At 45.3% G+C, this 26,634-nt stretch overlaps 1 protein-coding gene across 2 annotated transcripts in view; it reads right to left on the bottom strand.

Moving 5' to 3' along the window:
* The window catches only part of ap3b1a (adaptor related protein complex 3 subunit beta 1a), a 53,002-nt gene that overhangs the window by 25,589 nt on the left and 779 nt on the right, over window positions 1–26,634 (bottom strand). Inside the window, exons 1-19 of one of the 2 annotated variants that reach the window (XM_086188026.1) lie at window positions 22,971–23,552; window positions 20,989–21,064; window positions 20,801–20,875; window positions 18,384–18,479; window positions 17,468–17,628; window positions 16,291–16,357; window positions 10,775–10,957; window positions 10,398–10,553; window positions 8,386–8,483; window positions 8,222–8,276; window positions 8,065–8,136; window positions 7,510–7,572; window positions 7,261–7,393; window positions 7,058–7,167; window positions 6,294–6,470; window positions 4,539–4,725; window positions 3,046–3,176; window positions 1,496–1,655; window positions 1,140–1,323 (exon numbers count right to left, since the gene is read on the bottom strand). In XM_086188026.1, the coding sequence (XP_086044152.1) occupies window positions 1,140–1,323; window positions 1,496–1,655; window positions 3,046–3,176; window positions 4,539–4,725; window positions 6,294–6,470; window positions 7,058–7,167; window positions 7,261–7,393; window positions 7,510–7,572; window positions 8,065–8,136; window positions 8,222–8,276; window positions 8,386–8,483; window positions 10,398–10,553; window positions 10,775–10,957; window positions 16,291–16,357; window positions 17,468–17,628; window positions 18,384–18,479; window positions 20,801–20,875; window positions 20,989–21,064; window positions 22,971–23,131 (2,345 nt within the window). In that variant the 5' untranslated portion in view covers window positions 23,132–23,552. Of the gene's footprint in view, window positions 1–1,139; window positions 1,324–1,495; window positions 1,656–3,045; window positions 3,177–4,538; window positions 4,726–6,293; window positions 6,471–7,057; window positions 7,168–7,260; window positions 7,394–7,509; window positions 7,573–8,064; window positions 8,137–8,221; window positions 8,277–8,385; window positions 8,484–10,397; window positions 10,554–10,774; window positions 10,958–16,290; window positions 16,358–17,467; window positions 17,629–18,383; window positions 18,480–20,800; window positions 20,876–20,988; window positions 21,065–22,970; window positions 23,553–26,634 lie in introns of those variants that run through there. The other variant, XM_086188027.1, reaches the window with a different exon arrangement.

Here is a 26,634-nt window from a genome sequence, read left to right as displayed (position 1 = left end):
GCATTATGCTGTGTTTGTTGTGGAAGCACTGGGGTGAGCTGCTCTAATTACTGTGTGTACGTGTGTGTGTGCGTGTTTGTGTGTGTTTGAGCACTGGGGTGAGTTGCTCTAATTATACTCTCTAATGGAGAGAACAGGGTCAGCCGGCGGCCTGTCACACAGCAAAATCAGGTACATTTGCTGCTAGTTTGTGTGTCCGTGAGCAAATGAAGTACAGTGCATAAGAAAGTAAATTTGCCCAGTGTGTTAGAGAGTGCACGCGAGCATATTCAGCATAATGACTCAAATCTCATTCACTGGTAACACCAGGCTGCTAAATGACCAATCAGAAGTCATTATCCATTAGCCATGTAAATGTGGGTTACGCTACTGGAGGAAAATTCTCCTTGATTAGCTTGTTAATGGAACTCACACTAATGGTATTCTAACAGCTCTGCCAGCCACAGAGAGAGAGAGAGAAAGAGAGAGTGTGTGTGTGTGTGTGTGTGTGTGTGTGTGTGGGCATTTTGACTTGCGAGGACATTTGGGCCGGTCCGGTTTGAAGGTCTTGGTTTTAAGGTTGAGGGGGTGGGGTACAGGTTGTGTTCAGGGCGAAGGAAGCCAAAGGAACAGTTTGATTTTTTTAAATTCATCCAGAGACCGATCCAGAAATCTCTTGAGGTACACGGCGGGTGTACGCGGTGGCAACATGAGCGTCAGCTTGATTAGAGCATGCAAAGCAGCTGAGAGCTCGTCGTGATGTCACAACCTTGCACCGTCAGGGAAGAGATGCTCACCTTGGTGAGGAACAGGGCCTCCATCGAAATTAAACAACAAACAAACAAACAAACAAACAAACAAACATAGTTTTCAAATGTTGCAGACACAAGAAAACCAGGAAACAATTTAAGACCCCAGAGTTTTAGAGTAAACGTATACGGGGGAGGACAAGACGGGAGATGGGTTGTCATATGGAATGTGAAAAGTTCTGAACAGATGGGGTCAGAGCTTGTTTACCGGCTTCCCTTCGGATGCCTCTCACAAACACACACCTGTCTAATTAGAGGGAAGCGAAAGAAACGGAGAACATCTGGACACGTTAAATTCACAGGGAAGAAAAATGGAGCTCTTGGAGTCTGACAGGAGGGATTTCACTGTACCTGTCAGCAGCAGTCGGCTTGCTTTTTTTCGGTGTCACTTTCTTGCTCTTTTTCTTCTTCTTTTTTTTGCCCGACTCGGAGTCACTGGAGCTCTCTTCAGATTCACCTGAGCTCTTCCCAGAGTCAGTGGAGCTCTTCTCTGACTCGTCACTGCTCTCCTCCTCCTCACTCTCACTGCCCGAATCTGTGCAACATGAATGTCGAACAAGAAAAAACAAAAAAAACAAAAGCAAAAACAAAACACAAACCCGGTGAATTCAGGTTACATCCCCTACACTGTCACACCCCAGAGTGACGACAGCGTTGCATTTCCTTAAAGAGACATTTCAGAAAAAAACATCCCCGGACACACAAACCATCACTGCTGCTGCTGCTGCTGCTGCTGTCCTCGCTGCTGCTGCTGCTGCTGCTGCTGGCAGATTCTTCATCCTCTTTCTCATCCTCCTCATCGGAGTAGAACTTTTCATCCGACTTGGGTTGCCTCTTCTTGCCCACTAATGGCGCCCACTCTTTCACCTGGCGAGGGAGAGCCATCAGGACTCAGAGGTATCAGTGAACTGCCCGACTTTTAATTGTTCTAATTGTTTGTTAGGGGGTTGACGTTTTTCTCTGCATCAAATGTCATCGTCTTGAGTTGCTTTGCCTGCTCTCAGTGCCACGCTGCTCATTCTGTTCTCTTTCCTGAGGTGAACAGTGAAGCACCTTTGCGACGTTGAATATGCAAATGATATGACTTTCTCTTACTTTAATAAGGTGCCTCAACAAAGTCAAATTGAATTTGTGTTGCGTTACATCGAGATTTTATTACAAACTACTAAAAAAGATTGCCGATTTCTCTGCCCAGTTCTTTACTAGTGTTTATTGTTTTATCAGGACCCCCATTAGCTGCCATCTAAGTAACAATGATCAAACTGGAGCTGCCTGGAGCCAAGAGAAGAAATAAGAATCAATAGCATTGCTCGCAAAAAACAAACAAAACAAAAACAAAAAAAACAAAGTTATTGTAATTTTTCTCTCCTTTAACTTATAACAAGGCACAAACAGTTCTGGTCTTTGAGCTGAACGGAACAGGTGTTCCTCCCTCATCAGCGTGTGTGTGTGTGTGTGTGTGTGTTCGTAACAAAAGGTTCTATTTCTGTTACTTCTCACGTTGCCTGGTTGGGTTTTTGCCACAAATGACCTGCTTTTACAGTTGACATCACATCTATGGTTCAGTGTAAGTTGATCCAGAATACTAAAACACGATTGTACATTGTTGGCATTTCAAAAAAAAAAAAAAAATAAAATAAAATAAAATATCAAGGTGTCAATCAAATGTGTCTCAGCAGTTGAGGTGCACACTCTCACACTGATACATCCGTCGAGCTCAACGGGAGAACGAGAGTCACCCTGGATGATGTCATTGCCATTTTGGGAGGAAACACAGACCAGAGAGTGGCGGTACCCTCTCAGGACGGTCACGTTCAACTTCAACTCAACCAGGTATTTAGTTTGGTGTGCAGTCCTGAACAAGTGCTGGTGAGTAGTCAGGGATGTAAGACTGACACACAAGTATCAACAAGCCTTTTGAGGTATGACATTCATCGTTTTGCCAGCTTCTTGCCCTTTGCTCCTTCAATCGTACAATCCTTTTATCTTTGAGTGAAGGAATACAAACACGTGCGCTTTACCACGATGTGGAAAAATCTTCTCCGCCACGTGGTGGAGGTTGATGCCTCTTGTCCCAGCCCAGAAGGCAGGATGCAAAGTCAACGTCTTGCAATTACGGCTAAATTTTAGTGTCAAAACGGCAGTAAAGCAAAACATCAGCTCATCAAACCGCCTTATTACAGAGAGGCTTAGAGAGAAGTGACGGCCAACTGAATTAACCAGCTATGACGATGACGATGGACGGCGGACAACTCACTGGTTCAATGACCTCCACGTTCCTCACTGACGGGTCTGGAGCGACCGTCGGCCAGTCTGAGAGCTCCTGGTACCCACTGGCTTTCACGTTGAGACTGTGAGAGAGAGTTCCCAGCTGGAATCGATCTCGATCTGCCGGGAAGAACCAAGACGAGAGAACGCAGAGTAAACGTGGAACAATTGCTGTTTGAAACGAGCCAAAATATTAAATGCAGCCTTTTTGAGTCCCATACAACACAATCGTCACAACACATTGAGGCAGCGAGTAAGAACAGTGGACCGTGCTGCTAACGGCAATTTGATTAATGATTTAATTGATTTATTCATGACTGGATTCAACGATTAGAAGAGGGAAGTGATGAAAGACGTACTTCAACAAAAGGAAAAAATAAATAAATATTTTGATTTTTTTTTTTTTCCCCCACACAACTTCTGTGGTCACAAGGTGCAACTGAATGCACCATGAAGCATCACTTTTTCCATACAAATCAATGTAGATTCGGATGATGGCGGTTCACCGGAAGGAAATGGTAAAAGCAGCACCCAACCTCTTCAGTGATGAGTTTTTGTGAAGCAGGATTAGAACAAGTCGGTACGGAGAGCGGGTGGGTTGCAAAGCTCCAAAAATAAAATAAAACTAGGAACTTGGAGGTTTATCCCTGGCTGGAGCTCCTTCGTGGAAAGCTCCTTCGGTGTTTGTTTAGGTGAGATGACGCCAGATATTTCATCAAACATTTACCTGCTCGCTGGGCGACTGTTGTTGTAGATTCACAAGCCAAACTGCCCGCGTTCGGATCTTGGCGGGTGTGAATTGCGGGCCCTGTATCACATGACGCCCATGCATTCTCTAACTGAGCACGCAGATGTATTTAATATAAGAATCTATGTGTTTGTGTCGTGTCTCCACCATCTGCTCAACAGTTTCTATGTCTTGGGAAATACGTTCCAAAAACTGCTTTGCCAACAACAACAACAACAACAACAACAAAGAAAGACTTCAGTCGTGAATATTAAGAATGACAGGGTTGGTTAACGCTTTCCATAAACATCCAGTAGGTGTAAACTGCCTCTGAATTCTAATCTCGCAGAAGCAGGTTTTTATCCCCTTTGTGAAGGAGGGCGAGAGAGAGAGAGAGAGAGAGAGAGAGAGAGAGAGAGAGAGAGAGAAGAGGGCTAAATGAGAGAGCTGTTCCCCCCTTGGAGTCTGAAAAAGGTTAGCATTAGCTCAATAATTTACCCATCTCATTAGTCCTGGGTAAAGGGGTTTGACCTAACTGCCCTTCAGAGAGACAGACACATCAGAATAATAAAACCACCCTGTGAATCAACTTTGCATACCACTGGAAATGGAGCCACTGGATGTGAAATCCAGAGCCATTAGCATGCCATCCCCCTACGCCTTAACACACAAGGGAGAGGGGGTGACGTTTTTAAATTTCCAAGGAATTATATTTCAAAATATGATGAAGTTGAGACTTCAAGCGTGTGAAGTACCTTTGAAGGCAGACTCGAGGACCGGGGCTGGTTTGGGAGCCAACAGGATGCGTCGAGCGTACTTGTTGAGGGCGCCGCTCTTCTCGTTTGGGACTATCAGCTGTCTGATCAAGCGGGTTCTGTCTCTGATGTCGTAGTTCTGGTCATATTTCCCCAGGTTGAGGATGTACTGGGTCAACAGCTTGGTCTGAGGAGCAAAGAGGGACAGAGAGATGTAAGACGCAACAGGAGACGCTGGTGGCGCGGACTGACGATGGCGCTGATGCGTTGTGTCAAGTCTCGTCTCTCAGAGTTGAAAACAAGATTGAAAAGTTGAGAGGAAAAAAAAAAAGAAGGAATCTTGAAGCGCTGTTAGGAAATAAACGCTGCTCCTCCAGGCTTCACCTGCCAGTGATAGTTTCACCTGAACCAGGTCATACAACAACGATGCTCACTCACTGATGATCACGCCACCCATACAGGGTTAGAAGGACACATACTACACGTGCTTAACTGATTATACACGTGTACATCGATATGCAAGTTTGGGTATCATACAGGTAAAAAAATTGTATCAGAACTCCAATATCTCAGTTGCATTGATTAGAAGTCTGTAGAGGACACAAATAATGGAGCAGAAGAGACTCGCATTAAAGGCAGATTTTGGCATTTTGGGAAATACACTTCTGTGGAGAGAAGCAGATGAGTAGATCGATAACCCGCCGCACAGAGCGGCCTGAGATTTAAGAAAGTCGATGAACTCAGCTGCTGTTCATCAAGGCTCACGCTCTCCGGGGAGCCACGATATTTCACTTTTTTATTATTAGTAGTATTTATCTCTTTTAAATTTCTGCTTCGTTTCACATTTGAAAAATAAGTTTGTGAGTTGATGGTTGCTGGTGGCGTTGGCAGGAGACAGGGTAGCAGCTTCCCTCTGCTCCAGCTGACCCCGGAGAGGAGTAACAGCGTTCTCGGTTAACTCTTGCCAAGAAACTGAATTAGCCCTTCCCAAAAATGTCAGGCTTAAACTCTTCCTTAGAATTTGATAAAACCTTGGAATATTGCCACAAGCTCCATATAAAATCAATTGAACTGAGCAAGGAGCCGAAGTTATTGCCGTAACAACTGCCCCTTGCAGACTAATTTCCCTTTACTCCATTTTTGTCTCCTCATCATGCCCATGCCGTCCCTCTCTTAGAGGACAATTCACCTCTGATGTGGGGGGGGGGGGAGAGAACCTCTCATCACATCCACTAATATGTATTATTCAAGCCAAAACAAAAACAACAAAATAAAACAAACAAAAATTAAAAAAAAAAAAAAAAAAAAGACTTCAGTCATGACGACAGCAATGGAATCTAAATCCTTTCCAGTATCGGCTCTCCCTCGGCTCTTCTCCATCCTCCCTGACACATTAGCGGGAGCAAAAAGTGTAATGATGTGCTCATTTGAGATCTACAGTCTGGGCTCATGAAGCCAGCTCAAAGGCCAAAATCGCCCCATCTATCCGAGTGGGCCTAAGGGATGCCCCATTACATTAAAACGCTCTCATTCACAGCTCTATATTTAAACTGCACATTTAGCTCAGAGATGCGGAAGGGTTCAATTATTGCAAGGCAAAGCAAAGCTGGGTCTTGTGAAATAATGACTTTTAAAAAGAGTTTGTAACAGTATGAACGCATCCTTGGTGGCTCACTAATTTCCGAAATAGAAACATTTAATCAGGGGCTTTATTTGCTCGTGTCTTAGACCAGAATCTGAGATTAAATTTAGTACCTGCTTGGAGTTGGTCAGGTAGAGTTTAGCTGCCAGGTTGACCGTCTGCAGCTTGACAATGTCCTCTTCTGCCGTGAAAGTCTTTGCCATTTTACGCAAAACATCCGGCGCAATCTTTGGCACCCTCTCACAGTATTCCCCCATCAGCCACAAGATGCTGGCCCGGGCCATGGGAACCTGCATGTTAGGGTGAGAAAACAAACAGAGAAAACTTCGACGACATGTATTTGGAGAGAACGAAGAGAGGAGTGCCTCAAGGTTCTACTTTAGAGCCACTTATATTTTCAATTTTTATTCATGAACCTCCTTCCATTTTCACCACTGCTGCACTAATGCGCATAAAGATACTCACCTTTGAACCAAACAGGGATCAAGTCATGAAAAATGGACTTTTGCTGTCTGTTTATGGTTCCAAGCACCATCTTGCATGCTCTGTTACGGGAAACTTGTTTTGTAAACAGATTATCGCCCTCTCAGTGTGACAGTTCTTTAATGGACTACTCCGATTTCATTGGTGTCAATCTTTTCTTTAAAAGTATTTGCTATAATTCCCCTCATTGACTCAGGCTCCTTCACATTGGAATATTCAACCTGCAAATAAATGCCAAGATGGCCATTGTTGTTGTTTTTGTTAGTTTCTTTCATTACTGTTGTGTATATGTACTCAGTCTCTTCTATTACTTATGTCAAGGGGTTCACCCAGGTAAACAGATTTCACAAACACGGACTAAAGAGTCATCGATTGACATGACGATGAATCGTACGGTGATGTTGTCGAAGAGCTTGGCCATGTGTTTGATGATCTCGCTGTGCTGGGTGGGCTGCGTCTGGAGCAACTTCTTGATCACCACCACGCTCTCCGCCACAACGGTCTCTGCGAAGACAAGACAGGACGTTCTGCACAAGGCCGCACAGTTTAAAACGCAGTGTGGGGCATAAGCGTGTTGCTGCGGATGAGATATTTCACCATCTCTGTTGGAGAGCAGCAGCACCAGGCCGTTGAGACAAGTGTCCGTCACTTCAGAGATGTTGGTGGCGCACCTGCCGATGGCCTGGATGGTGGCTGCTGCAAAAGCCTTGTCCTGGCTCTTCACATAAGTCTAAACAGTCCAGAAAACAAGAATTAAATATCAAACAAGAAGGGAAAGGAAAAAAAGTGCAAACCCTCGACCGTTGTGGTCAGTGACCGGCAGTCCTTCAAAAACGAAGCACTAACCTGAAATTCCCTCAAGATGGTCGAGATGTTGGCTTCATTCGCCAGGTTGGTCAGGATCTCCAACTGCAGAAAGGGAGACAGTTTGACTGAGGGAGCGTGACCTCAAGTAATGGCCGACACACATTTTGGGAGCTTTTATCCAGAGGTCATTTCAAAGTACAAAGTTGTACATCGTTTTAGCAAGTTAAAGGTAAATTTGAGTAAATTCAAATTTAAAGTAAATGTTTGCTAAAAAAAAAACAAAAAAAAAACAACAACTGATGTGACACGTGAACAATTTATGAAGCGGAGAGTTCCATGCCTTACTCATCATAATTATATATCATAATTATTATACTGACAATTATAACAAAGTACATGTGTGTGCATGTGTAATTTAAGTGTCAGGCACAATTCAATAGTGGTATTCATAAGAGGAAACCCCCCCCCCCCCCCCCCCCCATTCGCAAAGGATTATATGAGCCCAGAAGCAGTAAAATTATTCCGGGATATAATTTCACAAGGTCAGTTTTTCTGATTGACCCCTTCATCATCAACAGTACATCATGTAGTTACCTTCAGTGTTTTGATGTGCGTGGTGTCAGTGGATCGGACGTAAAAACTCTTCATGAAGGGCTCGAACATCCCCTGTGTGGACAGTCGCGATAATATGAGACGGCCTGCATCGAATCAAAAACGCCTCTGTTGCGCTGCAGTAAACACGCCGACATACCTTCCTCTGAATGGACATGGTAGCAATATTCTGAAGCACGATGTACTGCACCTCTCTGCGTAAAAACAGGAAGAGAAAACCAGAACCACTCATCATCAGGAACGGCACAGACGCTGAGCTGAGTCTAAGGAAGACAGCGAGCGCTTCGTCACAACTACGGTTACCTGTGGCTTCTCAGCAGTCGAACCAGTGACTTGGTGACGATGGCGACCTCATGTTTGGGAGCCAGGTGCCAGTAGAGCTGAGCCACTGACATCACCACCTGAAATTACATCAGATATTAACCGCAGTCAAATTTCCTCTTTGAAGGTTCGACTGTCAGCACTCCGAGTTAAGTGTTGAAGGAAGACATCAAGAGGGGACCAGGTTAATCCAGGCTCTAAATTGACCGTAAGCGTGGCTGGGAGAGACAATGGTTGTCTGTCTCGATGTGTTGGCCTTGCAATGGACTGGTGACCCGTCCAGGGTGAACCCCGCCTCTCACCCTAAGGCTACTAGGATAGGCTCCACCCCCCGCCACCCTTCACTGGATAAGTGGTAGAAAATGGACGGATGGATATCGGTTATGTTTTTGTCATACGTTGTTGTAAAATGATGGCATTTTTAAATACTTACATTTTATCATTATTTCCCGCTCATTCAAGCACAAGACCGCAGGGTCACATGCAGATGAAGCTGGCCAGCACGTTTCACCGGGAACCTTTGTTCCGTTAGTCTCGACAGTTCTACCCGCTACATCCCTGCATGGTCTACATCAGTTTAAGTTATTCAAAAACTAAATTCATTCACAAAACATGCAGAAAGCAACAGTCGGATGCAGTGTTGTGTTGTCTTGCAGAGATTTCTGGTTCAAGTTAGCGTACTAACTTGCGAGCTTGCATCTCTCCAGCCCTGTGCTACCACTTTGTGCCTCGAGAGGCGATGTTGAGTCACCGGAGCATGAATCTACTCTCAGTCCAACATGTAGTTTTGCTTAATAGAGCAAAAAACGGGGATACGGACTTTATTTCAACCATTCAAAATAGATCTTTAGTGCAGCTAATGACAACAAAAACCACACCAAAAAAAACCCAGGTTCAGCACTCGCTGGTCTCTTACCGCTAATCATCTCACGAAACTTCGAACTAACACAATAAATCATTTTTGGTAGATTTAAGGTTTCATAGCTTCACTGAAATGCTGCATATTTTGGCACTGGGGTTAGTTAGCGATTAGCTTGTTCTTCACTAACTTACGATGGTAAACTCACGAGTGAGCTGGCTAAACGCGGGGATACGCTGCCCTGTAACGTTTGGAGTTCAAAGCATGAAGAAATGCCACAGTTGGTCAATTCTTTTGGAACACTCTACAGACCTGCTTCTTGCCAATATCTTTTTTCCCCCCTACATTTTCTTGTGTTTCCACCATTTTCTGTAACGTGCCCCTACTTCTACACTGTACAACACTACTCCTTGATTTTTTGCGTTTTTCCTTGCAAGAGCACTTCGTAACTTTTGAAGTGCTTTATTTTTCTACCACCACCTGCAGTTTTACCATCTACTGCCGTTGAAATAAAACAGCTTCCTTCGCATGCATCTCTCCCGTCTCTGCAAACGCACTCATGAATGACTATAAAGGTAATTTTTCAGCTGAGCTTTAAATAGCAGGAGGACAGGTGTCCATCGGTGCAGGCGGAATAAAAAGGTTCAGCCGTCGATGAAGATGGAGAATGTCACTATGTTGTCTTGAGGAAAGACACAGCGTGTCACATTTTAATCAACACTTTCATTTGGGAGCATTTTTCCTCCCGCTGCTGCGCGGCGACAGAGACCTTGAGAATCCTGGGTGATGGAGATCTGCACTCACTAGGTTTTCGATCTTTTTTCCAATCTTGGTGGTACACTAATGCAGGCGTGTGTGTGTGTTTCTACACCTTTGTGTCGTACATCCACATCTGATTGTTGTATTTCTGTATAAAACAAAGTGTGTTACCACTGGTCTGCGAGTGTTTTTCAGTCCAGGGCTGTAGCAGCATTGCTTGTATGCTTTTCTTTCTGACACAGTGATCAGAGGCCACACTTGGACATCTCCACCAACACACACATTTGCACACACGCCACTACACCAGGTTTAACCACGAATGTCAATCAACCCACCGAATGGTCTTGGAAATAGCTGGCGAAAGCGTCAAACTCACAGCGGTGTTCCTGCTCTGCAGCAGAGGTTTGGTGCTCCTCAGAAGGAGCCTGTGATCCGGGTCCATGATGTACGGCTTGGATTCCACCTGATCTTTCTTCTCCCCGGAATCAGAGTCGTAAAACGTCTTCACGTCATTTTCATCAAACATAGCACCCTGAAACACATGCATAAACTCTCTGAGGCCTGCAGTCAAAAATACAACTATTTTAGAAAAGCTATGTTTATCAATGCTTCACTTATTGTTTCATTATTCCTATATAAACATATCTATTTCATACGGATGGGAGAAAAAAGGGTGTGAGTCATGAGTATTGACTGCTACGACCATCACTACTCTCACATTACGGGTCCTGGGCGACCCGGTGGGTGCCTCACCTCCTTCCAAGGGGTAGTGAACTGCGTCCTGGCGTAGCGAGTCAGCATGGATATGATGACCACCTGGCCCCACTCCTCCACATCCATCAACAGGTTGCACAACTTCCTGTAGTTCTTATGGATCAGGTCGATGCGATCCGGACACACTTCTTCGAAGGCCATCACCACGCTGCCGGCAACAAGCTAGAGACAAGGACGGTGAGGAGGGACGAAGACGGATATGATCTAGTTTATTGAGACAAACCGAACAAGTACTTTGTGTCTTAATCAAGCTGAAATAGACAATACGCAAGAGAGAGATATAAACAATAAGACCCAGGTCAAAAAAAACCCAAACAAAGTATTAGAACGCTTAAACAACAAGAATTTACACCAATTTACATCTTTGATTACAATATATACAGTTCAGTCTCTGAGTAGTTAGCTGATAATTAGAAGAGAGGCGTTGGTTCTTTAACTGACTAATTCTTCACGTCTCTGTGAGGGGAACCCATCGATGTATTTCCTTTATTTTCTTCTCAGGTACAAAACTCATTTTACGTTCAATTCCCAGAGAAAGGAGAACAAGGAGGACGCAGCAGGTGAGCGAGCCAATAATCAAATAGGTCTTATTATTAATGGAAGGAAAAGAGGAAAAGAAAAAAAACTGTTGGCTATTGGATGCGCCCCCCCTCCAACACACACACACACACCCATCAACCGCCATGGTAGAGTATTAATATACAAGCAGCATTATCATGTGTTGGCGGGGTGAGGACGAAGAGGAAGGGAGCAGAATCTGGTCTTCTCAATTAAACCCCTGAAGCCCCCGGTGGCCCTGCGGGAACTCTGTGTTTTTACCCATCAGCATCGCCATGAGCTTGCATTGATTGTGTGTGTGTGTATGTGTGTGTGTGTGAGAGTGTGTGTGTGTGTGTGTGTGTGAGAGGCTACTCTCTGTAGAAACTGGACCAAAAACCCAAGTGCTGATTAGCCACTCTGACATTCATACACCGCTACGTTGGAGGTTCAGACAACTACATTCTACGCTATCACGCCAGCATATGAAGTCACATCTACTGAGTGACCCATGCAGATACTTAATGTACAATAGAGCAGAGTTTCTCATCCACTGGGCCGTGAGCGCCCTCTGGTGGGCAGCAGGATGCTTTCAAGTTAAAACTGAATTTTTTTTTTTTTTTTTTTTGCGAGGGAAAATTAAGTCGCATTAACCAGAGGATGAATCCAAAAATATGACGGCGCGTTCAGATCCCGGGACATCCACAGAAAAATTGAAATCACAAATAAGGGCTGTGCAATCCGATCAATACAGTTGTGTATCTTTGTTTTTGTCTTGTGGTACTGTATCAGTAATTCAGCCCCAAGTACAAACACCACATAGTGCTGATGTCATGACCCCTGTATGTTATGATGGCAGCTATGGTTCAGATGATGGTCACAGTAACAGTGTACAACTGTGCAAATTTCAATATATAAAACTTTTTTTTTTTTTTTTTTTAATGAAACAGTTCTGACTTTGGTCCCTTATCGATACGATGCCGCGTGCTTATTATTGGACTCTCCCAGGTACAGTACAAGCTACTTCCGAACCATCGCAACAAAAGAACGTGTTACTGTCCATGTAAGTTCAACAAACAACCGTTCAACCTTCCCGACTTCCTCGCTACGTGACGTTCCATCATGTAACTTTGCTCTTAAGTAAAAATATTGAATGTGAGCAGAGTTACAGAGCGAGGAAGCAGGGAAACGACAAGTTGCTAATGACGTCACAAAGCAAGTTCGCTACGTGCTAGCTGAGACGCGCCTTGTAGCGTCAGCTCGCAGCAGTGTGTCCCCATCTTGTCATGCCACTTTGTGCCTCTGGGGGGCACGTTGCCGTAGTGTGACGGAGCAGCTGAATAACGCACCTTAGACCACACGAAGCAGCCTCCTTCTCTGTTGGAAAAATATACTTTCAAAAAACAATGCTGCCTCTGAGCGCCACACTGCCCAAACTCTGTTTTGGTGGGACTATTAAAGAATTATTTTTAAATCTCCGAACACAGAGAGTTACGGGTTTCTGTCTTCCTCTGTTGTAGCGCAGTCTTGCGTGTGTAACAGAGAAGCTTCACGGCTGCCTCACGCTCAGCAGGACCCTCACGGCCAATATCTCTGCAAACAATCCTCGTGTAGATAAACCTACTCAAAGCAGTAAATTAGAAAATATACTTTCAGCGGTTACTGGTGTGGATTATTTGTGCGGCGGGGCATCGTTTCTCTGGGCCCCTCGCGTCTCTGAGGTCATTACAGCAGACGCCGTTCCCGAGCTCCTGCTGCAAAAGGCTTTGTGGATTCTCTCCCAACTTCCCCCATTAGACGCAGCTCCAAGGTAAACTACATGCACCATCAACAAAACTGACACCCCAATCTAAGGAGTTCATACCCCCCTCCCCCTCCCCCACCATATTATCTACCCGGCGTGACAAGCCAGTAATGGAAAAATCACACTAAGCAAATGGTTCTTCTAATAACAATAAATTTCCTATAAAATTATGAAGGGCCCAAACCGTTTCCTTGCATCTATTTTGCTATGAATTCTAATTAGGGTGCCAGAGAGGCAGGGAGTGCTGGGTCATCACGCCAGAGACAACACGCGCCTTTTTGATTGATGGCCCGGAGTGGGGTCGGCCTATCCTCCCTTCATCCGCTCCTCTCCTGCTCCTTCTCTCTTTCTCCTCCCTCCTTTTTTTTTCTCTTAAATTAATGGGTATCTCACCTAGCCCCTAATCATAGTGCCCCCCCCCCCAAACTCCCCCAAACCCACCCACCTCCTTTCTGTTCTCATTTCAATTTTGCAGAAGGTGCAGGAGGGGAGGATGGGAGGGATCGATCATTTATCTTGTAATGGCTGCATAATAGATCCATCACGGTAAAACAGCTGCACAAACTCCTGTGTTGTCTCTGTCATCAGACCTTCCCATTTTCTCTTTAAACCATCCTGCCTATAACCAGACCCCCCACCAGCAGCCCCCCCACCCCCAGCCGCCCGCCCCCCACTTCTCTCAGAGTGTCACAGCCATTTAACCAAACAGGCACATCTGTAAAGGTAAATGTCAGGAGGCCCAGACAACGCCACCGACTGGAACAATGACTGAACGTTTCCCTCTTCAACAGGCAGCACAGTGACACTAACTAAAGAGCATTTAGCTGAATTAATTTGCTTATTTGCCGTTAAATTGGCTCATTAAAATCAGATATAGCGAAATCACATTACAGATCGAAACGTGTTTGGAACCCCCCAACAACAAAAAAAAAAGCTGGCAGACTTCAGCCTGAAAAGATCATTTCACACAGGGATTCACGATATTGGATTTTCCTTTTGCAGATATCTGGATCGATACAGGTGATAAAATAATGGTATGATGACGGATGACGTGCCGATGTCATCGCAAATCCCTAATCGCACCCGATTTTTCCTGCTGTGGTGAAAATATCTGCTGAGAAACTTAAGTTCACAAACACACACACACACACACACACACACACACACACACACACACACACACACACACACACGAAGGTCTGGCTGTCATTTTCTGTACTGCTACCTGGACTTTGACACTGGTTCCTGTACTTTCATGAAGAAATTAAAAGTATGTTGCAAATTTTTGGCTCCTCTTTTCAGCGTCTTTGCATTTTCACGCACTTGAAAAGTTTCATGGAAAAAATTTTAAACCGCATTTTGTTTGTTGTTTAAATAACTGGGACCCCCATTAGCTTCAGAAAACGCTCGAGCTGCAATAACTACACAAATCCAGTTACGATATTTGGATCAGGATTTAAAAAGTGTCAGAACGCCAATAGCTGGTGAGTAAGAATTCAGAATGGAATAGAATTTGTCCTTTTTGACTTTTTATTTTGACGTTCTGGCACACTGACATTCTTCTTCCCAGATCAGGTTTACAGCATCGAAACTAAGTTGCGACGTGCGCGCACCTCCTGAGGAATTCAAATTTGGCACTGAAAGGACCCTTTAATACTCAGTCGTATCCAAGGAGTTCCATCGGTGCTATAGAAGTATCGACGCTGGATGCTTGGCCTTCTTATGCCCAGATAAACACGGTTGGGAGAGTTCTGACAGGCACCCTCACCCTCACAGTTGAGGTCGTACTTTTCCTCATCCAGGACTAAACTTGCACACCGTGATGATGTTCACTCAGGGCTGAACAATCGAACAAATATCTACCGGAATCCCAGCCTGGCCTGGTGCGATATCTAAAGTGCAGGCGGTGCAGTTTTTGCTGAGTGCGAAAAGTGTCGTGACACAATTGTAAGTGAAGTATCGTGGCGCGGCAGAGACATCCGAGCACGTAGGCGGCAATCAGACCGAAGAAGACGTCTCGGTTTGGTTCAGTTGCCTGCGGGGAATCGCAGCATCGTTGCAATTTAGTCCTGATCAAAACTACTGAATAATGAAACAACAGTCATATCCTGATATGACTGAGAATCAAACTGTACCAAGACACCAGGTAAAAAAGTAACTGCTCAACACTGCGAAACCAAACACCTCCAAATCTACCGACGGCTGAGCTGGACAATGTACCCCCTCATGTCAATGTCCTCAGAAATACACCAAGAGCACATTCTGATAGTCGTGCTTCACCCCCAGGACCCCCATCCACCCACCACCTTATTACTACCGGCACGTACCGAGAGAAATAAAACGGCAAGAGGACCTTCCATCATTGTGAGGCTTCTAAATGGTACATAGCATCACCCTAACATCAAAAAGAATGCTTTGCTTGATAGCTATTAAGTATCCACCATGTTGAGCTTTTTCACCATTCATCACCGACTGATAGCGCTGGTGCGTCTGTGTGATGATAATGCCCTCGCTCTCCGTCCCCAGCCTGGATGTGGGCTCTAACAGGGAGAAGTCATCTGTCTTCGTTAGCGTCGGGGGCTAAATATGCTATGCATCTGGTACTGGGCATTCCATCCCCCGCTGGCCTGAGCGGCTTTGTTTTGTTTATATAATGATGGGTATACGCTATGAATGCATAATTACAACAAACTGTGCATGACTTACCAACGCAACACACTCTACATTCTGTGGCCAACCTCAACATATTTGACAATGGCATTTAAACACCCTTAGTATTCACTGTGACCTCCTGGAATTAATGCGCTGCCTGCTGACTTCTAATGGGCTCCCTGTATTGTGTCTGTGACTGGTCTAAACATTAAATTTGAGAATGCAACGAATTTATGACCCATTTTAGAAGGGGGGGGGGGAGAGAGAAGATGGCCTTTGAGAAAATTAAGATGACACTAGCATCGGCGCAAAAATTCCTTCCAAATGGACACTTAACAAGGAGCATCTGAAGATGTGTGGGTTTAAGTGGGTGTTAACAAACCATGGCATTGCCGAATGAGCTGTGGGATGGAGAGCTGAGAGGAGACTTGCTTGACTGGAGCGCCCTCCAGTGGCCAGCAACCTCCAGCCTGGGACACATTTCAGCGTCGTATCTACTTACTGTGCTTTTGTCTTTCAATAGTTTCTCAATCACTTCAATCAGTTGCTCCTTCTGGTCGGGATCAAGGCTGAGGACAAAGGAGGGGGAGAGAGAGAGAGAGAGAGAGAGAGAGAGAGACAGACAGACAGAGAGAGAGAGCTGTCAACTAAGGAATGGCAATTATTCATACAAGATGAAAACTAGATGGACTTACAAATTAAATCATGTCCCCTCAGAGTGATCAGAATACTGAGACGCCCGCGCACTCACGCAGTCTCTGGCAGGGTTTGAAAATCTGATCCAGAACACGAAAATGGAGCTGCTGATCTGATCATGCTGTCCACACATTAATCACTCTCCAGTCCATCCCAGTTCAGGAGCTGATAGGAGTACAATACCCGCAGGGCAGGACACCCCTCGTATCAACTGCTCCACTCAGCGGTCAGGAATGAGGTGATAAGGAGAGCTCGCTTCCTGCTGCGCCCAGCCATGCAGGTGCTGCTCCTGCTGTAGTCAAAGGAGTGTGCCCTCCAGTTTTCACCCCAAGATCCCCCAGTAGAGCCATCAGGAGTATTAACACATCTGGGGGATTTCCTCAGGATGTTGCAAAGGAAAGCGCTCCGATCTCTCTTGGATTACTACGACGGGGGGAAACCCTCGGGGCTTCGTCTGGTACATCCCACACCTTCTTCATCAAACACTGGGGGTAGAGCGCGTGATCAGGCGGCACATTCAGCTGAGTCGACGCGCCCGCACTGGTGCGTGGTCGTTCAAGGTAATGCCTAACCAAGGTAACATCCGTCTGTGAGGACTTGAAGAGTGAAATACGCTTTTTGGATCAAGAACCAATTGAAAGTTACAGTTTTGTGGACCCCTGCTCATGTTCATTTGTCATATTTTCAATCCAGGTTTTGCTTTTGTGTCTTCCTTCTCCACTAATCTTCTGCTGTGTTTCTGTTAAGAGGAGAACGACGCTCTAACCCTCTAAAATGGACAACGAAGAGAAAATAGAAAGAAGAGGCCAAAGTTTTCAGAGGCGCTACAATGAACCCGGGGGCCACGGTTCACTTTGTGTTGCGTTTTTTGTGTGTGTGTTTTTTTAAAGGTTTCACGTTTTTAAGAAATGTCTGGCCTTAGAGACGATCTAAAGGTGGTTTAAGCAGCTGGGTTCAGATATTTGCCAGAACCAGAAGAGTACCTGTAAAGCTTCTGGATGGCGTGGGCTGAGGTCTTCCTGACATACGGGGACAGGTCGGCCGCAGCCTCCTTGATGGCCAGCATCATGATGGGAACAATTATCGGGACGCGGATGCTGGATAAAACCCTCAGTGCACTGGCCCGGATGAGCTGGTTGGGGTCCTGTCACAAAGACAGGAGGAAGTGAGTCAGATTGTGCAATCATGAATAATTTTGTATTCGAAACATTAAAAAAAAAAAAAAAAGAACATTTGTCTTCAGTCGTGACGCGTTCTTACACGCACGTGTTGTTACAGACAGGAAATAAAGCAACTCCTCGCCCCTGACATCATCAGGCTCTACTTCCTGTCAGGTAGACTAAACTGAGAGCTACAGTTCACATACGAGGCCATAGAGATTATAAACAGCAACGACCACCGACACGTGACAAATGGGACCAAACCCACAGATCCACTCACACATTACAGCTTTTTAACACGCCAGTAATAAACAGAGCGGCGCAGGGACGAGACCTAAACGCAGAACTGCGTTGGCATTGTTGAACTTCTGGTTCCCTCGTCTCCACGTCAACGGGTTTTTAAAAATTTCAAATGCCTGAAATCAGGTCTGACACTACCTTGAGATATTAAAAATATATATATATATATACATATATGGCATTAAATGCCACATGCATTAATTTTGACGTGTTATGGGCATCTTAAAAAAACTGCTAAAGGAGACCGCAGAGGTTGTTGAGGACTTCGGACGTCATCACGAGGACGTGAAGCAGCAGCGGTGGCGCTCTGGTCATGCGTCCGTAGTGTACTTCCTCCTTAGCCTGTTGTTAGCTTTGTACTTCTAATCATTAGAGTCCGGGCTGACATCATCCCTTTGGTACTCTGTGAGTAGATAAAGACTAGAGGAGGAGAACTTACTTTGAGGGCGCGCTGGAAGGTGCTGATGGACAGCAACGCCAGGTCCTGCTGCTCCTCTGCGTACCTCACCAGGTAAACGTACACCAGCTTCTTCAGCTGCAAAAGACAATAAACGTAACGGACAATAAACCGACATTGTAAAAAAACTAAAATAACACAGCACAATCTCAGAAACCAGATGTGCTCTTCAAGGGCTGGGGGCGGCGGGGGGGGGGGCACGCAGTTCGTTTCAACTGATAAAAGACGAGCGGCGCAAAAAGAATAAAATGAACCGTAATGCTTGAAACAGCAGGGAGAGAATCCGTTTTGATCAGATCTTCCGTGGAAATTCAAGTTTATTATTTCAAGGGGGCGGAAGAAAAAAGTCGGTGTTCCTGTCCCGAGCAGCACATTCAGTCCAGTGTTGTTTCAGGCGTGAGAACCAAGTTAAGCATTTTTGTTCCGTCCAGAAATTGCCTCTTAATCATTTACCCCCTCGACCTGAGGCTTAGCTCGCAGCCCTCCTCTGTTCTCACAGGAAAGCCTGGGATAACATCGGTCAAGCCCTCTGACAAGTTTAACAAGTTTGCTCCTCCGCTGACTCAGGCCAGCTATTAAGAGGTCCAGGAGAGTAAGCAAAGTTGATTTCTCCCCATAAAATAATTGAGCCGGGATAAAACCGGTGATGAAAAATAACCGTGCGCTTGAGGAAGTTCCTCCACGTTAATTTATGAAGAGATTTAAGGTAAAGGTCAGAGGTAAGGTTACAGAGCTTCATCCGGTAATCAGCACCGTGCTTCCTAATGCAGTGAGTATTGACCTGCGGGACAGCGCCACAGTTCTCAATCATCATTTTACTCATTACTGGTGGAATTAATGATATTACTCACTATAAAAGGAGACACAGCCTATCTGCCCTCGAGGAACTAGACTGTATAACCACACAGTGCAGCGCTGCTTCCATTTCACACTGATGGCTCTACAAGTAGGAACTGCCCAACGCCAAATGAAAAAAACGTCCTAAAACATCAAAAACACACACTTTATTTATCGTACAACGGCTACGTTTACAACAAGGCCCCGATGGAGGTGATACTCTGAATAAGACGCTGCCAAGAAACCGTTTTTTTTTTTCTGATGACTTTAACCTCAGTTGCCTGATCTTCGTCTCGTCACCGACGCCTGTTGTGGAAATGTAAACATCTTGCGTACGCTAGGATTTCCTACCGGGTTCTTCGGAGCATTTTTACCACACACGTCAGTTAAAATACTGTACGACGGTGGTCAACCTTCTGAGGAGTGTTAGGGATGTCCTTATTTCATTGAGTTCCAAGTGATGTGACCTAGGGCCTCTGAATTCGTACCGATATCAGTCCTAGAGAGGAAATATAGAACATTTGTCTGTTTACGTGCCGGATAACGGCCAAATTCTGAAAATCCAGCCACAATATGTCGTTTCCTCCAGCCTTGCATATTGTCATTTAGCTGAATATCACCGTGCGTGTCAGCAAGAAGGTGAACGTGGCCGTTTCTAGTGACATATACTGAAGGCGATTAGAGGCGGGAAGAGAGAGGAAACAAGTCCTCAAAGTACCTGAGCAGCTGGTGTGCATGATGGGGGAAACGGGGGAGATGGGGGAGACATGGCTCTGGGCTCTCGTCTGCCAATTACAGGAGGCCACCTGCTCCCCTACCCTGCCATGAGTTGCTTCGGCTCACAGTGCCCGGTCTCAGGCCCCCCGCTCGCACGCTGCCCCTCACGCTGCCCGATTATTCTGCTGCTGCTAGTCAATATTCACATCTGGGCACGGGAACCCCGTCTGAGCTGCTGCTCAGGGTTCGGTCATTCACAAGGATCGACTGTGCACAAGTCTGACTCATTACACGCTTTGGTGGTTTCGTAGAGCTGATTTTCGACGAGGGAGAAGGACAAGATGCGCTTTGAAGAAACCGTATCCAACACCATAACTTCAGGCTATTTTAATATTCTTTTGTTGGCTGGGGATTCACTTTAGACTTTAGCTTTGGATATTTTTCATTTTTTACTGAATGTAATGAAGTTGATCTAAATAAGACAATCCTGCACAAACCCACGAACACGCAGACCACCAACTTTCTCATTACAAGGAACCAAAGATGGTAAAGAAACAATCCAGTAGAAAGCAGCTGTGTAGCAGTTGGTTTGTCTCCTGTTGTCTAATTCTTCCAGCTTGAACTCTAAAAGCTGTTTAAAAAGGCTCACTTCAATACAAATGTTAAAAATCTGACAAATCAAACACAACCCGTGAGAATTCTCGGATGTTCTGAGGAAGAGGAAGAGGTCTCACGGGCTGTCATGATGTCAGGAGTGTCTTCTTGTGGTGACACGCTTGTATTAGTCACTAAGCTAAATCAACGCAACAACAGCGGCGATGACACGTTTCCTGATAATATCATACCTCAATATTCTTACTTGCGACGTTCTTCACGACAGCGGGAAACAGCTCGGAGGCGTTTTTTCCTTTGGCAATCAACTGAAGAGAAATCAAACCATGAAAACATTAAATACCCACAATTCTCTCGTTGATTTAAAACGAGAGATTTTTCGATTTGTACATGGTGTGCACGCTTTATAAAAGGCACTCACCCCAACGACCCTCTTCATGGCCTCCAGTTTGAGCGACTCCTTGTTGCTCTCCAGCATCTCTTTAAGATCTTCATTCCTGAGAGCAGAAATGTTGGTTACTGGTGCTCATCGTAGCCTACGCGGGTGCAGATCCGGTAAACACTCGGCTAATCAGTTTCACGTTGGAGCTCGGCGGAAGCGAGTGTGAGAGCTCCACGCGTACAACATCTGTGTCTGCTTCACAGATTAATTGGCACACAAGGTCAGAGGGTGAAAGGGCCCGCTGACAAGCCCTCCAGCCGGAGAGTGAGGGCGCTGGCTTCCCCAGAGCAAGACAGAACCATTATCACTCAAATTACTCACATGGTGTGACAACACGCGTTCCTTGGTGAACACACAGTGTCATCTTCAAGCCACACAGCAGGTTGGTTGTTCCCCAGAGAAATGAGCCATTGAGGGAGTTTGTGTCCGAATGGTGAACAAAAATGTGCAGCTAACGTCGATGTCAGCCACTGAGGGGAAAGAGGCCCTCATTCTACCCACGATACATCCTTATCACCTGACATTTCCCCTGACATCTCCACGATGATGGTAACTCTGGGTTCCACTGACCACCGGCTGGATTGCCATCACGTGTGGTAAAAAAAAAAATGATATGCAATTAAAATGCCAAGTCAAAGATTTAAAAATGTCACTCACAGTTTTGTGCCAGGACCGTTTGAATCCCGTCGGTACGGCGAAGTGCCAGGAAAATGGCAAATTAGGGGGAGAAACTTCTGTACGCCTCTGAATCATTCAGCCACCAGAGAAGTACTTCCACAGATGGCGCGAGTACCAGCAGCGACTAAGTTAACACCACTAACACCGGTGCTACCTCTGGTACAAGAAGCCCAGAGCAGATGGTTTGAACAGTCAGGCTGAGGGTGGACTTTGTTTCAACCATCTTCAATATGCTTGGGGGACTTAGGCGGCACGCTCCAGGGCCTAGTTTTTCCTGATTACAGGCCCACTAGGTGTGAATCCCCAGAAGCAGCTGTACTCCTCCTCCCATTGGCTGGTACTTGATGACTTTAGGTGACTGCAGTGGAACGTCAGAGCCACTCAGAGAAGACGAGGAGCAGGTCTATGCAGAACGTCAGTAGATGTATCGCGATACTGAAGAATTATTAAGGGGGCGTATTAAATAAGTTGTACTCGCCTTTTCAGACGTGAATAGGATCTATGTTTTGTTTTGGTTTTTCTGTGGTCATGTCTGCCTGGTAATTTAATTGCCCCCCCCCCCTTCCTTTCTCTATTAATATTTTTGTCTTTTCATTCGTGCATAGTTATCTCATTTTTTTCACCTCTGAAATAAACTGAAACTGAAAAACTGAACGTGTGAGGGGAAAACATGAAACAGTCGTTCTTCTTTAATGGCGGATTTGCATGCTAAGCAGTGGCGGCAGGTCGAACCTGAGGTCGAACCTGACACATCAAAAGTCAAGGCTGAAACCTTCTTGATTTGCTAACATTGGTGTCACTTGGAAATCTTAAAGAAGTTTGTGTTTTGTTTTGTTTGTTTTTTTTACAATGGAGGTTCAATTTGTTCTCATAGAAAAAGAAAGTGACTAAAACAAGTATGGTTGGGTGCTGAGGTCCGTGTAAGGACCAGTTCAAACATGAAGAGTCAAGTCAATATGTATAAACTTTGAATCACTGAACAAATATATTTTGAAGATATAGACAAGATTGTTGAAAAAAAGATAAGTAGCGCTTTCATTTCAATCAAGTGTAACAAACTTCCAAACAGGAAAAATGCTTTAAAACAACTTTATGGGTTTTAGATCTGAATTTATCTCATTTCCATTCGTTTTTCAGTTGAAGTTTCAAGTGGTTACTAAAGGTTTGATTATATTGAAACACCTTGCAAATGCATCCAACAAGCCAATGAAACAGACAGTAAACGGATCACATGGTCATGTTTCCTCCCCGTGCAGGACGAGGGGATGCTCTCACTACGGTACCCGTCTCGGCGTGTCTCCTTGGGGCTACTGCCGGTGTGAGTAAGGGCCTGTTCTTCCTGACTGAGCTCAGTCTTCAAAGTCAGTTGTAGGTTCTCCGCAGACATCAGCGCCGTCCTCACAACTCCAACTGCCTCCGAGCGCAAAGAGAACCCGACATCCATACCGGCTTTCCTCCACAGCAGCACAAAGACACTTCAGTCCAGTCAAAACAAAAACAAAAAAAAGTGTGTGTTTGAGTGTGTGTGTCAGCTGTCGAACAAGCCCGACTGACTATATATCCAGTAACTTTAAAGTGAAAGAGAGCTCTGGTAATGACTTTCCTTCAGGCTGTGTGCCCTGCTCTCCCGGCTTTATTTACACTCGTCTTCTTGTCTTGTAAAACTGGGAACGGTGGAAGAACAGCACAGCCACCGCTGGCATTGTGCCCGTCATTAACTACTCCCTTCCTCTTCTCTTAGGCAAAAAAAAAAAAAGTCACAAGATGCTCCGTCAGCACACCAACAATAAGTCGTCCTCATGCCTGAGGGCAGAGCCCGCTAACCTAGCCTCTCTCCTCCTGCTCGAGTCCACATTTCTTCTCTGGTCAACTTGACCCTTCTCACAGGTTCCCCTCTAGAGAGGCGGCTACATCACCTGTCGTCAGCCTCTGCTGCTGCGTGACTCTGGTCACTTCCCTCTAGGGGAAAAAGGAGGGCCTTATCTACACTGGTGGGTAAACACTGAGCTACTTTTCATCACCTCCACTGCTCCACTGGGAGCTCATACGCTGCCAAGTTTAGCCGACAGGGCCAAGAGGCCAGGGCCACATCAAAGATAACAGCGCCACGCTGAATGCCAGGAAACATGCCTTTAAGAGGAGAATGGTGCAGGATGGTTTAGGAGGAGCAAAGTCTGCTGAAACTGAAACTCAAAGCGAGTTAAAAGACTGCGAATCAGATATGGAGACGGACAACTTGGTTCTGAAGTAAAAACACAGCGCTGGACCGATCATCTGGCAGCGGCTTGGATATGGAAAGGAAGACAGCGAGCAAAACTCTGCGATCTGGAGAGTGTGCTGCAAACCCATCGCCACCAAGCGGAGCAGCACCGCAAATTTGTTCCACCACCAACCACTCCAGAAGGAGGAAAGCCTCTAACTCCACTTGTCCACATCTCCCCTCACACACACACACACACACACACACACACAATAAAAAGAACACTGAAGGAAGAAGCTCAGACGCAGATGACATGGACTTCTTCGTTTCCCAAATCAAGCCCACATCACACAAAAAAGGCCAGTTATATCATCAACAGATAACATATCACCTGGGAAATGTTTTCCTCCGTGCCGTAAATCATACAAGTGGCCATTGTTTTTTTCCAGCTGGGATAAATAAATGAATCCTTCAGTTATTGCAGGTTGAGTGTTACATATCTGAGGTGTGTAAATGAACAAAAGCAGCAGCAACATCACATGACAGTCATATACATGCAGGTAGGCTCTTTGCCCTTAGTAAGACACACACACAGGCCCCCGACCTCTGGAGGCCCCCGACCCTGCCTTTAATACAGCTCAAATAATAGCGTTCATACTACAAATCCATACAACCAAACCACTCAGCCACAGTGAAATATCTCTTAAGTCACACTTTAGGAATTAGTCACATGTTTGTAGGGCTGGCCGGGGCTGCAGACAGAGCTCTCAGTCAGGAGGAAGAGGCCCGTGAGGCTGAGAGGAATGCTGCAGCGCTCTTCATATGTGACAACCATTCACCAATTTATAACAATAAAAGAAAACCTGATTTGATTTTGGTAGAACCGTTTCTCCACGGCTCCTCAACTGTCCTTACAACTTGGGGCCACTTTTGATTCACAAATGCGCTGCAAGACACGTTCATTCAGGAGGACGGCGCTCAAGCGCTGAAGTAGCGCGAGATATTTGCAGGTCAGCCCGGGGTTTCAAGTCGACCTGGAGGCAGTCAGAGCCGTGACCCAGCCTGGTCTGACAGGAGGATGGTCATGTGACCCTCGCGGCTTTACAATCAGTACTACCAAAGAGCTGACGGCAAGAAAAATGTGCTCCTAAAGCACAGATTGTGGGCCATTTTTCTGCCTTGGGAAGATTTCAAAGCAGCCAGCCATTGTTCCAGCAGAAGGTTAACGCTTATGTCTTATGACCGGTTCCTTAATCTTAAGTTGTGTGCTGACATCGACGTGAGAATGCGGTGGAACCAGTGCCAGTCCTTCAGGGATGTGAGCGCTGGGCAAGCAGGCAGTTGTGAGAACTGAACGACGGTCCACCGGCGGAAGGAGAACACGAACAGAGCTGAATTCCGCATATTGGTTTTGTTTATTTAGTAAAATATGATGGAAAAATAAGGTTTTGGAGTTTTCCCTCTCCTCTTCAGCAGCACGCGGTCCCCAGGCTTTCCAGTTTAATTCCAACTTGTATTTTAAGAAGAAGTTTACCAATATATTATTCATTATACAACATTTACTTTAAAAAATGCAAACTTTTTTGGCTGTTTCACAGCACAAGCATGATTCCGTTTTGTGGGGTGATAACAGGATAAATCCCCTCGGTCATAAACTTTGACTCTCAGTACTTTAATAATTCATTTAATTAGATTACGCCAAGTTTAACATTTAAACATAAAATTGGGTTAAAACCAGTTGTCTCTATGTAGGCCCAAGTAATGGGCCAATGTTCTTGTTTGATTAATCAAATTGAGATTAAACATGAAAACTTTTATTATACTACTTGACAGCCTCTATTCAATAAGATGATTTATTTCGGGGGTGGGGGGGGGGGGGGATACTTTCCCCTCATAAACCTGAGAGGATCACTAAGCCAGTGTTTCTCAACCACTGGGCTGGGGGCCACAGGTGGGTGGTGAGTGGTCTCTAGTGGGCCATGTCATGCTTTGAAATCAAAGCTTTAGATTTATGGGGAGAAATTGTTTGTTTTTTTTCTTTCATAAAGCTAAATATGAATTTAAATAATATGTCACTTAATGTGTGTTAAAAAAAAAACTTCAATCTTTTCGTCTAATGGGGCCCTGGCACCTGGCTGATTCTACGTACGAATGGGAGTAAAGATGATGGTGATATAAAGGTGTGATGCCCCATTTTTTTGGAGGCAGACAAATTTACGTGATTTCTCCACATCTTTGAGGCATATTTTCACAATCAGACATTCCCCAAAACACCTGTTTGGGCAAGAAAAGTAGCACCTGTCATACAACATAAACGCGTATTAATATAAATCAGGAATTTTTCTCAGGACAGTCGTACCTGAGCTACTCTCATAACTACTGCATACTGGGGAAGCAAAGTTCCTGACTCATTTTCCAGGCTTTTCAGGGCTGTGTGGACCCCCACTGAACCAGAGGAGCTGAGCTGCTTCACAACTCGGTGTAACAAAGTTTCCAGCTTTCTGATAGGAAGATGCCCCCTGTTGTTTGAGAGAAATATGACACACTCACTTGGCCACAACATGAAGGAACTGTACCTTTATTACAGGAGCAGACACCTCTGGGCAGAACGCTCTTGCTTCAATATGCAGACGTTTACTGTTTACAACTGAATTCATCCCTTCAGTAAATTTAATGTGTGTGTGTGGGGGGGGGGGGTGAAATTATACAAAGAAAACTGGAGTCACGCAATGCATTTTTCTACTGAG

Source organism: Aulostomus chinensis, chromosome 19, assembly GCF_037954235.1.
Source record: "Aulostomus chinensis isolate RoL2024-O1b breed Wild chromosome 19, RoL_Achi_v1.0, whole genome shotgun sequence".
In the NCBI taxonomy this organism is placed as follows: domain Eukaryota; kingdom Metazoa; phylum Chordata; class Actinopteri; order Syngnathiformes; family Aulostomidae; genus Aulostomus; species Aulostomus chinensis.
The sequence above is the reverse complement of the archived record's forward strand: the minus strand, read 5'-3'. Positions and strand labels throughout refer to the sequence as shown.